Source organism: Pipistrellus hanaki, assembly GCF_964339955.1.
Source record: "Pipistrellus hanaki genome assembly, chromosome: 3".
Classification (NCBI taxonomy): Eukaryota; Metazoa; Chordata; class Mammalia; order Chiroptera; family Vespertilionidae; genus Pipistrellus; species Pipistrellus hanaki.
In genome coordinates this window covers 88,290,387-88,306,707 of record NC_140505.1, presented here as the reverse complement: position 1 = coordinate 88,306,707, position 16,321 = coordinate 88,290,387, and the positions used below count along the sequence as shown (strand labels likewise).

General features: G+C 38.1%; 1 protein-coding gene across 1 annotated transcript in view; it reads right to left on the bottom strand.

The window, feature by feature from the left end:
- Window positions 1-5,721: 5,721 nt before the first annotated feature.
- The window catches only part of PROSER1 (proline and serine rich 1), a 66,162-nt gene continuing 55,562 nt past the window's right edge, over window positions 5,722-16,321 (bottom strand). Inside the window, exons 11-13 of the mRNA XM_084879512.1 lie at window positions 8,467-10,240; window positions 7,827-7,977; window positions 5,722-7,021 (exon numbers count right to left, since the gene is read on the bottom strand). Of these exons, the coding sequence (XP_084735638.1) occupies window positions 6,899-7,021; window positions 7,827-7,977; window positions 8,467-10,240 (2,048 nt within the window). The 3' untranslated portion in view covers window positions 5,722-6,898. The remainder of the gene's footprint in view (window positions 7,022-7,826; window positions 7,978-8,466; window positions 10,241-16,321) is intronic.

Genomic DNA, 16,321 nt, shown 5'->3' with positions numbered 1-16,321 from the left:
TATGTCCATAAAAGAGTGAGTGTGTTTGCCGGTAAAAGTTCCTATGCTTCTAGAAGTTATAAAATGTATTTGCCAATCTAAACAATACCAATTGATTACTTTTTGTGGATATTAGACTCTAGTTCACCAAATTGTCTTCAAGGTTTTTATTTTTCACACATGAACTAAACTGAACTGGATCCTGGATTTTTCTAAATTTCTTAAAATTTTTACTACAACCCTCCAAACTAATGTTTCATCTCCCCTACCCCCTCCCCCCCCCCGCCCCCATCCTTTGACTTGGAATTATTTCCCTTGTTTTTGAAATAACATTTCCTTTCTAACAAATGATTTATTAACTTCAAATTCAACTTATTTCAAAATACCAAGGCCAGACCCTAGGGCCAATATCGAAGCCACCAGAAATTTTCTTGCTATTGAATAGCTATGGTTAGAAAGTGATTGGGGTAAACCAAATGGACCACAAAATTTTGAGTTTCTCATGGAATAAAGGTAGAGGTAACCACACAATGAGCTAGAGTTTTGAGTATTTCATAGTATTCCACAAATGTCTGAAACAAGGAGGCTGAGGTAGTTGCAGACCTATTTACTCACCAAGTAATCATAGTAATTTCTGAGATGGGTACCCATTTTTCCCCCCTTTTAGAGACATACAACCACATGAAAATGGCTGAGGAGTCTGAGGACAAGATGTTCCATGACAGATGAAGCAGGCTGCCTTTTCCCATCATATCCAGGTATTTTTCTTAAAATTTTTACCATCTATTTATATATCAATACAATGTTCATCTAAATTAGATTTATATGTAACTTTACCAGGAGAATTATCAGAAAGGTGTTCTTGAAAGTATTTGCCCAAGATGGGTTCTTTATAATAAGTATATCTGGAGAAAAATGTAATTAAACTAGTAATATAAGAAAACCAGCCGGGACCGGTTTGGCTCAGTGGATAGAGCGTCGGCCTGGGGACTGAGGGGTCCCGGGTTCGATTCCGGTCAAGGGCATGTACCTTGGTTGTGGGCGCATCCCCAGTAGGGGGTGTGCAAGAGGCCGCTGATCGATGATTCTCTCTCATTGATGTTTCTAACTCTCTATCCCTCTCTCTTCCTGTGAAAAATCAATAAAATATTTAAAAAAAAAAAAAAAAGAAAACCAATGTGTCGCTAACAAGGCATTAGTTTCATTATAATAACTGATTATCAAAATATCCATTGTCTAGTAGATGGCAAAGATTAGAAGGAACACATTAAATTTTTTATACCAATAAGGGAGAGGGTCCGGGGAGACAGATATTGTTTCCATTAAAAAAAAAACTATAAGAATTATAATATAAAAATTATTTTATATATTTTTATCAATCATTAACAATTAGATGCTATAAGTACATTTTGAGAAAAATCAAAGAACAAATCTATTACTGTTAACAGACAAAAGACTAAAAAAAAAAAGACTAAACAAATTTTCCTTAGTTCAACATCAATTTATGGGCATATAGTCCTTGTTAATGGTTTGTGATAGATGTCTGCCTTTGATGGCTGTGGCTTTTCATCCTTTAAAAGTCTTCCTAGTCTGCTGCAGGCAAAGGCACATGTCAGGGGCAGGGATAGATGTCCATTTCTGGTTAGGCACCTTTTTAAAATGAGAAATCTGAATCCATTTTGAATTCTACAAAATTTGACTGCATGTTGTTTGATAAGTTGGTAATACCTAATAAGCTTTCTTTCAATGAGGTTAAAGATAATCTTTTAATTGATATCTTCCAATAGACAAAAACCTTCTGGTTGTAAGCCATAGTCTTTGAAATCTTTATTTCTGGGGGATGCACGATAAAAATAAATCAGTTACTAACTTATCAATCTCTTTAACTTAATAAGTCCTTCATTTATTTAAAAAGGAGCAAAGAACATTCTCAGATCTACATAATTTGTATGCTTAGTAAGTCGGTTGGCCAACTTAATTTATGTTGTTTAATCAGTTACAAGCTTTACACTTAGTTCTTTTAAAAAAAATGCCAAGTTTAGTAATGGGTCATTTTGATAATCTTTAAAACGGTCTAAAGACAGATTTGAGTATTATTTGAAAGTTGTTCTCCACCAAGCATTGGTTCATTGGGTTATTGGGTTTCTTTTACATTACTGGATCTTGGTCCAGTCCACTTTTCTTGGTAAAAATCTCAGGTATGGCTTGGTAAAACCAGTGGCTAATTTCCTGCATTTTTCCTAGTCTGTCTTCTACAGAAGTTTCCCAGTGAACCTTATTTAGCTATTCTGTTGCCTTGTTCTCAGAAACTAGTGTATTAATATGGATGGGTCAGAATTGTCAGGATTATATGTTCCAACAGTAAAATCAGGTGGCAAAGCCATCAGGGTCATGAACACTGTAATAGAAATCCTTAGATTCCTTAATTCTGTTCTAGTCCAAGGAATGTATACAATTACTGCTTTCCCTTTGCTGAAAACTGGCTTTTCACTAAAGGAAGCTGCCAGAATTTCTGGGTTTTCTAGTGTATCTTGGTCTGGCTTTTAATTGTTTCCCCTAGGTAAACCCTAGGTAAGCAGGGAGTGGTGTTGAAGAAAAATGAAAATGGAGAAAGGGAAGGGCAAATCTGAACAAGGAAACTCAGAGAGCAAAGAATATAGAAGTTTCATACAAATTAAATATACACTATAGGCTGCAGGAAAGCTGGGGTTCTTGGAATTCATTAATCATAGAGATACAACTTCCCATGTTAATTTCAGTTTTCTATGAAGATCTACAGTCTGAACAAACTTCTAGGGATATTGTGTGATAAAGTATACTGCTGTCACCTCTAGAGTCACTTCAACCTTCTTAATGTCTTGGTTTCTCTCCCCAGCCAATTCAACTGTGTCTTTAAGTGCATGCCCCAGAACGGACAATTGTTTAATTATAGTTGTTGGAATTCTCTACAGGGCCACTGCTCGTTTTAAGGGATACTTTCAAATTCCTCCACAAAGATTCTTAGCTACCTGAGAATACACAAAATCCAAGCAGGAGGGGATAAATGCCCCTTATATTTGTAGTTGATTAAATTCAGACTCATTTATAGAGCAAAAGGTTTTGCTCAGACTCATAGTAGGTAGATCAGGTTGAAAGCCAAAATTAAAACCAACTGCCTATTTCAACTTCTATCCTATAGTGCCACTTTGCATTTTCTAAGAACAGTTCAAATAAAGTCAGACCCTCTACCACAAGCAAAGGGGAGGTCCTGAATTCTTTAATAACTCATCCTCTTTTTCAACAACCCAGGCTTGCAGCCTCCCTGGCAGATGCAGTGTCTATAAAAGACACTGATGGGCAAGACCATTACCCTTGAGGTTGAGCCCAGTGACACCATTCAGGTCAGAGTGAAAATCTAAGACAAGAAGGACTTCCTGCCTGACCATTAGCATCTGAGTTTTGCTGGTAAACATTTGGAAGATGGCTGCCTTCCCTACAATATTCCAGAAAGAGTCCACCCTACACTTGGCACTTTGTCTGCAGGGACATCATCTCTTTGCCAACTCAACTGTGACAGGATGATCTGCCACAAGTGTTATGCCCTCCTATACCCATGCTGTCAACTGCTGCAAGGTACGGCCACACCAACAAACAGCAACCCAAGAAGGTAAAACAAGGCCCTTCTACCACCTCTTCTACCAGAGAGTGGCCTCCTGCCTGAATCCTATGGCCCTGGGCCCTCAATAGTTTCCCTTTCACTGACTGAAGCAGTAAAAATAAATAAATAACTCACCCAAGTTCACTCAATGCAAAGTGAGGAGCCAGTGGGGCTCAATAGGCCCCTGCTGATATCTAGCACTGGGTTCAAGTTCGTGGGGTGGTCTTAGGTGAGCTTTGGAACCCTGCTGGCTATGCAAAGTAAAGATCCATGAAAGAATATCCAGCCTAGGAAAAAGTCTTATAAGAGTTTATTTGAGCAAAACTGATGACAATTGCTGGGAAGCAAAATTTCAACAAATTGAGAAAATGCTCTGGAGAATGGTAGCTTTGCAGCTTATATATTAAAATCCAAGGAGACATAAGAAAGCTTCCATAAAATTCACTGGTGGTAGATTAGGAATGTGAGAGAAAGCAAAACCGGAAATCTGCATTTGGATTAAAAGTAAAAAAAGAAAAACATATACGCTTCTTTTACATTGGTGAGAACATTGGATATTTAACAGTTATAGTACATAGAGATGGTATGTGAGCAACAAGATAACAATGTGGTCTTATGCTCTGGTACCAATTGTGCCTTCAAGGAGCCTGGGGGGTGGGGGAGTGGGAGGGTGTTACTGATATTTTTAAGGCGTTATTTCAGATTCACAAAGACAATAGACAATTCATAACCTAAGATTGACCTTTATCAAGAAGGCTACAGGCTTAGGACATGACTAACCATGACCAACTTCCAGCTCCTAGTTAGAAATTTTCACGTTCATACCACCATGTGGTTTCTTTTGGTTCCTGAGCTTAAGTTTAATATGTGGCCTTTTTTTCTTCCACACACTCAAGCCACAAACTATTCAAACTCCATCCAGTTATATTATCATATTACTATGCTAGTCTGTCATACTTTATGCCTTTTAAAGGATGTTAATTCTTCCTTATCCTTTAAGACTTTAATGTCACTGAGAAATCTTTGTGAATTCCCTCAGGCAGGAAGGTACTCCCCTTCTACATATTTTCATAGCATTTGATAATACAAGTAGCCTGGTATTGGTAGTAAATGTTTGGTTTCAATTACCACTTACTCATTGTGTGACTTACACCTTGGCTTCTTTATCTGGTTAAATAGGTTGCTACTATTTATCTCATAGGATTGAGATACATAAAACCAGTCCCCAGTAATTACTGCAAAAGCTCTAAAAATGTTTTCTTCATTTTTATGTAAATCTTTAAGACCCTAATATGTGTAAGATGTCAGAAATATATCTAAAAGATGAACAGTTCCTTTACTATGATAGCAGAAGTAAACATCACAATAGCATCCTTACAGAAAGATTAGTTGTTCAATAACTTCTTTGTGAATATTTAGCATATATAAGCAAAACCATATAATCCTAAAAATATTTTGAGTATAGACTGATAAAAACAAAAACAAATGACAACTTCTAGCAATTGGCATCAGATAAACTATTGTATGAGGTTACATTCTGTGTTTGAAAATAATTAAAAGTATAGTCTGTTTCAAGTGTTGGTTATAATAAAACTTTTACATCAGATATCCTATATAATAAAAGCCTAATAATGCAAATCAACTAAACAGAAGACCGACCAGTCACTATGATGCACACTGACCACGAGTGGGCGGGCGCTAAACCCAGGAGCAGCCCCCTGATGGTCAATGTGTTCCCACAGGAAAAGTGCAGCTCAGTCAAAAGCCAGCCTCACAGCTGGCTAGCGCAGCATCAGTGGCGGGAACCTCTCCCAACTCTGTGGCAGCACTAAGGATGTCTGACTGCTGGCTTAGGCCCACTAAGCTGTCAGCTGGACATCCTCCACAGGCTACCGGACTGTGAGAGGGTGCAGACTGGGCTGAGGGGACCCCCTTCCCCCAGTGCACGATTTTGTGCATATGGCCTCTAGTATTTAAATGAGTAATCAGTAGTATATATTGAATTTCAACTAAATTTGAACAAAAATGTTCTATGTATTAGCTTTAGCAAATACAAAAACTTAAAAGGCCCATCTAAGCATTTAATAAGTCACTTATAAAATATGTTATATCCATAAAGTTTATTTTTAAAAAATTGTTAAAAACTAACCATACAGGAATATTTATTAATATACTTAAAAAGTTTGCTCCCCATGTTGAAGGAAAATACATTAGCAACATCTTTCAAACACCATCTTTATAAAAGTAAAACTTCTAGATGCTGAAATGTACTACAGTAGATTCTATAGTTTACACTCTTAATTACAGGTTGGAAATAATTCTCCTTACTCTGTCTCTCCAAATGTGGCAGTTATTATACTTAAATTAATAACATACAATCATGTTATACTACCACAGATCCTTAGAGTACACACTGCATATTTACTAACAGAGCAAATCTCCTCTATTGTCACATAATTATTTTAGATAAGCATTTGACTTTAAATACAAATAGAAATACTACATCCCATGATTGTAAACATTCACCAAGAGCTCCAGAGTATAATGAGTAATAGAGGTTGCCCAAGAGTCACTCAAATGTTTCTCACTCATTTGGATATTGCTGAGATTAAGTTCTGAAGGCAAATTATCACAAGCCTCACTTGTATTTCTGTTAAGTAGTCAAAAATACCTGAAAGTCATTCTAAAGTCTATATTAAGCACCATTTTCACTTACTTAAATATAGAGTTAAATTCAGCAGTATAGGTATGATCATTAATAACAGAAATTAAAAATAACTGTGGATCTCAAGTCCCCTTTTGTGAATACATAAGGGGTTCTGCGCTCCAATGACGCTAATAGGAATCACTCATGCATACCAAGGGTAGCAACTCCCCTAGGGCCACATGCAACCCATAAGTCTGAGGCACAAATTATTACTTTTGTCAGTGGACGCTATACAAGCAGATTTAAGGCTGTGTTCGGCTATAAAGAGTTCAACCTCCTCTTTAGTATTCTTATTACATAAATCACATACACAACACAAAACTTCATAGGATGGGAGGTGAGAAGTCCCCACTTTTTAAATATTATTCTACACACAATTCATTATCAGCATATTTACACAAGGGGAGTGTTCATACTTAAAACCTTTAAAAATGCAAGAGTTTTAAAACATCCCAATTTCCCCAGGATTATCCTCATTCTTATTATCTGATTTTTGGACAAGTTCACATTTGTCAGCTTGTTCATTGAAGTCCTTAGGCAATTCTGATGGTATTCAAAGGTAAATGAAATTTTATTCACTGCCAACCACTTTGGGACAGGCCTGGTTGCAAAGAGAATGGTGTTCCTGACGTTGAAGAAAAACTAGGAAACCCATCCGGCTGAGCTGGATAGCTTTCCAGAGCTGAAGCTGAATGGACCTGAAAGAAAAAAGAACAAGCAGTTTAGCAGAAAGTCAAATTCCACCAAGTCTGCACTTGCTTTTGCCTATGCAACAGTACAGATATTTGAGGTAGAAAAGAAAAAAACGTTGGACGAGATCAATCTGCTCAGTCTCCTAAAATTTTTAAGAAATGTTCAACTTCTGATGGTGGAGGTGCACAGAAATGCCATTAAATGATAAAAAAAAAAAAAAAAAAAAAAAAAAAAAAAAAAGGGCTTTCTAGAGAAAATGTGCTTAAATTGTAGAAAACAAGCTAAAATTTAACAGTCATGGCCCTAGCCGGTTTGGCTCAGTGGATAGAGCGTCAGCCTGTGAACTGAAAAGCTCCATGTTTGATTCCGGTCAAGGGCACTTGCCCAGTTTTCAGGCACAATCCCTAGTGGGGGATGTGTAGGAGGCACCCAATCAATGATTCTCTCTCATCATTGATGTTTCTCTCTCTCCCTCTCCCTTCCTCTCTGAAATCAATAAAAATATAATTGGAAAAAAAAATTATCAGTCATGTATAAATATTCCATTTGTAAAATCTCAAAACTCAGATTTAAAAATATCTGAGCAGGAAAAACAATTCATACAGATGAATATATTCTATCACCTTTGTTACCTTTCTGAAGGAAGACAAGCATAATTTGCATATTTTGGAAGAATTGGCTATCATATCTCTTGATATTCTGCTAAGAGTCATTTTTTTTGCAAATGCTGGGATGTCACTATTGGTATTGTAAGATTATCATTATAGAAGTTATATGACATTTTATTTATGCCAGACATTGTCTGTTTACCTGCTGTAACAATGCTGACTGTGCAGCTGCATTATGCTGCAATTCTTGCAAGGATGACTGTGAAGGGTTCTGGGAAAATCCAGGGATACCTGGGAGGGACAAAAGGCCTGGAAAAACAGAACTGCCTGCAGTTTGAAGTCCAGATGATAAGCTAAAATGATAGAAAAACAGAAAAATATAAGACATAAAAGCTACTGCTTCTATATTTGTTAAATACTATCTTAACGTAAAAAAAAAAAAAATCTTAGAATTTCTCTGTTAGAAAGAAACTATAAAAGTCAGCCACTCACTAATATAAATGTACTTTCTGTTATATAGTATATTATTCTGAACTCAATTAAGTCTATGTTTTGCATAGATATTATTTTTTGTGATTTTATAATCAAGATAAATTACCAAATTCAAATCTTAAAATTATCTGAGTAGGCATTCATGTTTTATATATTTACCTTAACATGATTGAAGAATCATAGAACATTTTTTAAGCACTAAAGTTTCTGGCTAGGGCCAGAAAAACATAATTTAATTTAGCACCACCAAACAATTATTTTGATTTTAATTTGAATAACTTAAAAGTAAGACAATGAAATACAAGTTAGTTAAAGAATGATTTTATTCTATTTCCAAACTATCCACATACCTCGCTTGTGCAACAAGAGCAGAGTTGAAATTGGAACTAAAAGCTGAAGCGAATCCTGGGAGGACAGGAGCTGGTGACGGGGCTGTAGCAGTGACAGGCAGTGGTGTGACTGCTGAAACTGTTGGGGGTGCCTGCAGCCCCGGGAATGAAGGGAGAGCAGGAGTAACACTGGGGGTGTTAGAGACAGAAAAGCCAGGGTAGGATGGATTTGAAGATGGCAAAGGTCCTTGAGAAACTGAAAAAAGTGAAGGGACAGCAGTTGACAAGTTAAGGGGGAAAGGTGTTGCTGAGACTGGTGTTGAGACAGAAAGCCCTGAGAGAATAGCTGATGTAGAACTAGGATGAGGGATAGATATGGATGTGACAGTTGCAGATGAGGTGACTATTAATGTCCCTGGAAGAGATACTGATGGATTAAGAGATGGATTACCTGTCAAAGGAAAATTACTGGTCAAAGAAGTAAAGGGAGGAAGAGCAGTGAATACTGGAGTGATTGGAGTGGAGGAACCATGTGGTGGAAGGGAAATAGAGGAAAGGGGATTTGAAACATTCAAGGGAGTACTCAAACTGGAAAGACCTGATAATGCAGGATTAAGGCAAGTAGATAAACTGATGGGCACTGATGTTGAAGTATATGCATGACCTAGTGTCCCTGACAAACCTAAAGTGCTATGAGAGGGATTTACAGAATGAGATGGACCTTTAAAGGCTGAGGGAGTAGGACTTATGGGTTCAGCTTTTATTGTAGCAGAAATAGTTGCTACAGCAGTGCTGGCTGTAATATGCAAGTCTGAGTTACTTGGATGGGGGCCATGCAAAAGGGTAGCCGAGGAGCCAGAGCTAACTGACCCTGAAGTTAAAGCTGATTTTGGAGTAGCTAGAGGAGATTGGACAGGCAAAGTAGGGGGAGAGGAAGTTGTGTTGGCCACAGGAGAGGAAAGGCCTGGGAACATGGCCAATCCTGGAGTAGAAGACTCCTGTGGGGTGGGAATGGCTGATGGGGCATAACACTTGTTAGAGGCTAAGGCAGGAGAATCTGAGTTGTGATTAGTAAGAGAAGAGAGTGAAGACAGCCCACTTGTAACAGCAGTGGATAAAGCAGAAGAGTTTATTAAACTGGTATCCTTTGATGTCAGAAAGCCTTTTAAAGCAGATAGAAGAGGATTATTTAGACCAAGTGGACGAGCAACACTGGGAGCAGAACCACCAGCAATTACAGAAGGATTTGGGTTGGACATGCCTTGGGATGTTGGTGTTAAGGGCAAGGGGAGACCTTCAAAAACTGATGACAACAAAGCAGGATTTGGGCTGTTGGTAGAACCAATAGTAGAGGTGGCAGAAAACGGAAGGCTAACAAAAGAAGCAGAAGTAGAAGCAAATGTCTCATTGGAAGCAGGAGTGGCCCGAGGTATAGATGTGGCCTGAGGGAGTGGGGTAGGAGTGGCAGAAGAACCTGGCAGTGGAACTAGGCCAGGAAAAACTGAAGGAACAGGAATAGACATTGTGCTATGGACAGAAGTGACAGGTGCAGCTGGCAATGAAGGGGTTCTGATAACTGTTGGATTTGGCATTGATGGCTGAGATGTATGAACAGCTGAGGAGACCTGCCCTGGGAACACAGGAAGCATGTTCAACCCAGAAACTGTGGCAGCTGCTGATACCGATGAATGATTTGCTGCCTTAACAGGGGATGCAGTAGGAACAGGAGTTGCTGCAGGTGTTGCAGGATTAGAACCGTGAGGAGAAAAGAGTTGATTTGCTGGGGCAGAAAATGCTATTGGGGAAAAAAGGCAAAAATTTATCATGGTGAAATGTCAAATTTTAAATCAAAATAAAAACATAAAACTTTTTGTAATATTTAACAAATATCAAAGTAAATCAATGACAGGGATAATAGGCTATTCCAATCACTAGATTCCATTACCATTATTTTCACTATGAAGACCCTATTAGATCCAGTTGTCTGGACTTTGCTTAGAACTCATAGTAACAAAGCCTTGAGCAGTTAGCAAATAAACTTTCTTTTCATATTTTCCCAATTATTCAAAATTTAAAGAATTTATTTTAATTGTGATTAATGCCAGTGTGCTAACTTTTCCTTTAATTCTTTCATGCCACTGATCTAAACTAATAATACAAGTCTTAAGAGCTTTTAGGACATCACTTTCTTTTTAGAGGCATTCAAGGCCTTCCAGGATTTATGCCAATCTCCAGAGTCTTCTTTGTCAAGACTTTGTGAGTTGAACTAAATATTTCAGATTATCAATCTATATAGATTTTTTTACTCTAAGCATTTTCTCATACTGACTCCTCTAAACTACCTCCACCTCTAACTTTACCTGGCTTGTCCTAGGAGCTCCTTTAGGGACAGAGGGCATGTATATATCATCTTTAGAGCCTTAGCACCTAGCATAGTGCATGGCATGTGTGTATTTAATGTGTTCACTACACTGGATCCATCATGATTTATCTCAACTACAGTTCCCAAACCCATTTAAGCACTTATGCCCAAGACTTCTAGAATTTCTATGTTTTTAATTTGATAAAATCTATAAATAATTAATATACACAATATTGGGGATGATTTTGGTTTCTTCCCTGAATCAATTTAGTGAATGTTTACCTCTGATGATTTATTTGGTACCAAATGGCTTAAATAGCTAATGTCATAATGACAACTATCTGCAGCTCTACTCACATCAAAGTCTGTTTCAGTTGTAAACAATGTTCCTTTTGTAGTAATAATAAATTGATAATTTTTTGCATGATTAAGACTTAAATTTTAAAATCTATGCATAATAAAGACTATTTTGACAAGGAAGCTAATGTTAATGAAGTTACATTTATGCTAATCATGGGTGGGAAAGGGACCATAGAAAAACTGCGTATATATAACACATTTCTATACTAAATGACAGCCAAAGAGTGGTACAGTTTTACAAAAGCAATATGGTAGAACTTGAAAATATAATATATAAGTATATAAACTTCACACTCAGAAGGCCTTAAGCCTGTAGCATTTCATGCTGTAAGGAGTACTTTAGTTTAAAAAAAACCCTAAAACTAGCTATCATTTTAAATTTAGAGTATATAAGAAAATAGATTTGTATTTTTTTTGGAATTTAATTTGTTTTTATAAGAACTAGAATCAAAACAAATATATACCTATTTCTGTGTTTATAAGTAATGTCCCAAAAATTATTTAGGTCAACATTGGTTGGGAAACAGCTGAGAATTCACCATCTCATTTAACTATATGCCAGAGATCACGTAATGACAGACTGCAAGGTAAAACCAAACTGTCCCATAGTGTTCTTTATACCAGTAAACTCTGTTAACGATCTCTTTTATATATTAAAGCAAAAGTCATATACTATTAATCACAGTTAAAATGCAACAAAACAAAAATAAACCCCACTTTCCTCTCAGCTATTTTAATCTTTTTAAAAAATATATTTTATTGATTTTTTACAGAGAGGAAGGGAGAGAGATAGAGAGCTAGAAACATCGATGAGAAATATCGACCAGCTGCCTCTCACCACCCCCACTGGCGATGTGCCCACAACCAACGTACATGCCCCTGACCAGAATCGAACCTGGAACCTTTCAGTCCGCAGACCGACGCTCTACCACTGAGCCAAACCGGTTTTGGCAAATCATCTATTTTAATCTTAAACATAAAACACTACCTGTCCAATCGTGTGCTAAGTATTTTATGCCCACTATTTCATTTGTCCTCACATAACCCTCTGGGATAGCCCATTTTATAGATATGCAATCTGAGGCTTGGTGTGATTAAGCAACTTGTTAAAAGATAATGCAGGAAGGTTTTGGAGCCTGCACCATATTGTGATTTACAAAATCCTTCCACTGAGGGTGGCCATGACAAGGTGTGTGGTACTGCTTTTACCACCAAAGACCTCCACACCAGACTAAGCCATGCAGAGCTGTCAGGAATTAGGGTCCAGGGACTAGGTGTTTGCCATGAGAGCCCTGGGTGCCACTGGAATCGGGAGCTGGACAAACGCTCGACTGTGAAGCCAGCCAGGAGCACTAGGGTTGTGGGGGGAGGTGGCCGGGTGGCATTGGCTGCAGAGGCTACAGCAGAAGTGCAGCTAGGGGTGCCCAAAGCTGAGACTCACTGGAGGGACTGGCAACGGATACCCCACCATCATCCCACCTCAGAAGTTTGCCCCAATCTGTGCCTGTGGGAGGGGCGATGTGGTGGAACTCTGAGACAGTGGAGGGGTCTGACTGGTACACCTACAGTGAATCTGAGGGACCCTTTATTCCCTGGAAGAACTTCTGGTGGAGAGCAAGACTGGGGTTGGGCAGTGTGCCCTGGAGAAAGAGGATCAGTCCTGCTTTGAGCACAGGGAAAGCACCCCTTTCTCTACTTCTGGAGCTATTTCAGTCTCACACTGCAGCAACCTGAGGCAAGAAGAAAGGGCCCTGGGCTGGAAATTTGCATTGGTGCAGCTGGGTCTGGCAATGTAGGGGACTTAGACATTTGGCCTGGCCAAAGCCTGGGTGGAGACCCGGCCCAGGGGTGGCCAGCTGCACAGAAAGATTAGAGTGCAAAGCAGGGCTGATTTATTTTTATTTATTTTTTAATCCCCTCCTGTTTGACGTGGCAGCAAGGGAGTGCAAGTGAGCCACCAAGAGCTGAGGTATTTAAAGGAGAGGAAGTGCCAGCCATCCCTCCTACAAACTACAGGCCACCCCCAACATAAGTTTGTTTAAACCATCCTGTCTACCCTACAGTGCCCAGTTCTATAGGTGAAGGTGTGAGAAAGTACGGGACTTGATTGGAAAGTTTGTAAGGAGAAATCTCTGAAAGGACAGAGTCCTCCAGGGGAGCTGGCAAAAGGCAGCTGTCCTTGTCTTGACTTTTCCAAATAAGTCTGAGCCCCTCGGTGTTTTACTGGAATCTTTGTTTAGTCTTTAGATATCCTTACTTAAAGGACACTGCAAATGCATGTCTTCTCAAGGATACTTACCCTGCTGATAGTATTTAGAAGTTAATTTTAGTTCAAGCTGTTGTTATAATAAAAGCATAACGAGGCAGGCAAATGGGGCTGTCTGGTTCTCATAGCCAGGCAGTCCCTTAGCCCTCTCGTTCACAAAAACATGTGTCGGAGTAATTTTTCATCCATCACTCAGGGTCTACTGCTCAGTCCCAGCAGGAAGGGAGAGCAACTAAGAACAGGGACATGAGAACTGAGGCTGATGTAGCCACTGGGCTATAGAGGCTTGCCCACTCAACTACTTGGGGATCAACCTTGTCATGCTTCTGTCAGGTTGCTCAGTGCCAGGCAGGGACAGTGACTAACACTGGCTTGCAACAAAGAACCACATGAGAAGTCTGGAACCAACACATCCCAGGCCAGATTCAACAACAGAACAAAATTTAGTGAGCTTCACAAATAGCAGACCCAAATGTTTTCTTTTCATTTTTATTTAATATCTTATGTCTCTTTCCTTTTATTCTATTCCTTCTTTTCTCTTTATCTTTATTTTTTCTTATTTTATTACTTTCTATTCTTGTTTTACTTTATCTATTCCATATTTTCATTTATTCATTATTATTATTATTATTCTAAAAACTATTAATATTATGTCCTTTATACTTTTCTTTTTTATACTTATTCTATTTCTTTTTTCTTCTCTGATATTCTCTCTCATTTACTTTTTGGTTCTTTTTTCTCATTCTATAATACTTTTGGTCTTTGTGGCTTTTAGTATTCTTTTTGTTTTTCCTTTTTTAGTCTTTAATGTTGTTGTTTTGTTTTACTTTTCATTTTGTTCTTGGTTTGGGTTGCTTTGTCTTGTTTTGTTCTCTCAGTCTTGTTTTGATCTGTGTAACAGTTGGCATAATGTGGTTGGGGTTGACCCAAGCAGGCAGCAAGCCTGAGGGCTAAGCTCACCTACGAAAGGGATGACAGCATTCAAGACCCAAATACAATAGGAAGGCGCACAAAACCCACACAGGGGACGTTCCTATTGCACCCAAGTCAGAAGATCAAGGAGGCCATTTCATCAAGACAAGGAGACATAGAAGTCGTATCAAATACATAGAAAACACACACACAAAGAAACAGCAACAATGGGAAAACAAAGAAACAGACCCCATATGGGACAAAACAGGAATCTCCAGAAAAAGATCTAAATGAAATGGAAGCAAGCAATTTTTCAGAAACATAATATAATGGTTTCAAGAATGTTCAACGAGGAAACAGCATGAAAAGAACATAGAACCCATGGGAAAAACAAACAAACAAACAAAAAAAGAACAGTCAGAAATGAAGATTGACAGCTGACATAAAGAATATACTACAAAAAATCAATAGCAGGTTAGAAGAAGCAGAAATTCAAATCACCAAATAAGAAGACAAGGTAGAAAAATTACTCAAAAATAGCAACAAAAGGAAAAAGAACAATTAAAAAGCATGAGGGAGAGATGCAAATCAAAACAACAATGCGGTACCATCTCACATCTGTCAGAATAGCCAACATCAACAAATCAACAAACAAGTGTTGGCGAGGTTGCGGAGAAAAAGGAACCCTCGTGCACTGCTGGTGGGAATGCAGACTGGTGCAGTCACTGTGGAGAACAGTGTGGAGTTTCCTCAAAAAACTGAAAATAGGATTCCCATTTGACCCAGTAATCCCACTCCTAGGAATATATCCCAAGAAACTAGAAACACCAATCAGAAAGGATATATGCACCTCTATGTTCATAGCAGCACAATCTATAATAGCCAGAATTTGGAAACAGCTTAGGTACCTGTCAGCAGATATTGGATCAAAAAACTATGGTACATCTACACACTGGAATACTATGCTGCCATAAAAAAGAAGGAATTCTCATCATTTGCAGTAACCTGGATGGAATTGGAGAACATCATGCTGAGTGAAATTAGCCAGTCAATGAAAGAGAAACACCACATGACCTCACTCATTTATGGATAATAAAGAACATTATAAACTGATGAACCAAAAGATAGATATAGAGACAGTAAAGCAACAAACAGACTGTCAAATTACAGCAGGTAGGGTAGGGAGATCTGGGGGAGATAATAGATCAACTTGTATACATGCATATAAGTACAACCAATGGACATAAAACTCTGGGGAGGGAGGGTATGCATGGGAGGGGGGGCAATGTTAAAATATGTACACAGATAATAATTTAATAAAAAAATGTAAAAAAATAAAAAAATAAAAAAAAAAGAATGAGGGCAGCTAAAAATAGCTTTGGAACAACATGAAACTGAACAACATTCGCTTCATAGGGTTTTCAGAGGGAGAATAAAGTGAACAAGGGATAGGGAACCCATTTGAAGAAATAACAGAAAACATCCCTAATTTGATAAATGAAAAAGTCACACAAAAGCAGGTAGGAGCAAGGTTCAAACAAGATGACCCCAACGATACACACAACAAAACACAGCATATTAAAATGACAAATGATAAAGACAGACAGAGAATTTTAAGGGCAGCAAGAGAGAGACAGTTAGTTACCTACAAGGGAACTCTCATTAGACTGTCAACATAGTTTTTAAGCAAAACACTACAGGCCAGAAGGGAATGGCAAAAAGTATTCAAAATGATGAAGAGCCATGATCTGAAACGAAGACTACTCTAGTCAGCAAGACTATTATACAAAACTGAAAATAAAATAAAGAGCTTCCCAGACAAAAAAAGGGGTGAAGGAGTTTATCACCACCAATCCAGCATTGCAAAAAATGTTAAAGGGACTGCTGAAAGAGAGAGAAACATAGGTCTGAAGAATAAAAATAGCAATAAATACCTATCTATCTATCTGTCTGTCTATCTATCTATCTATCTATCT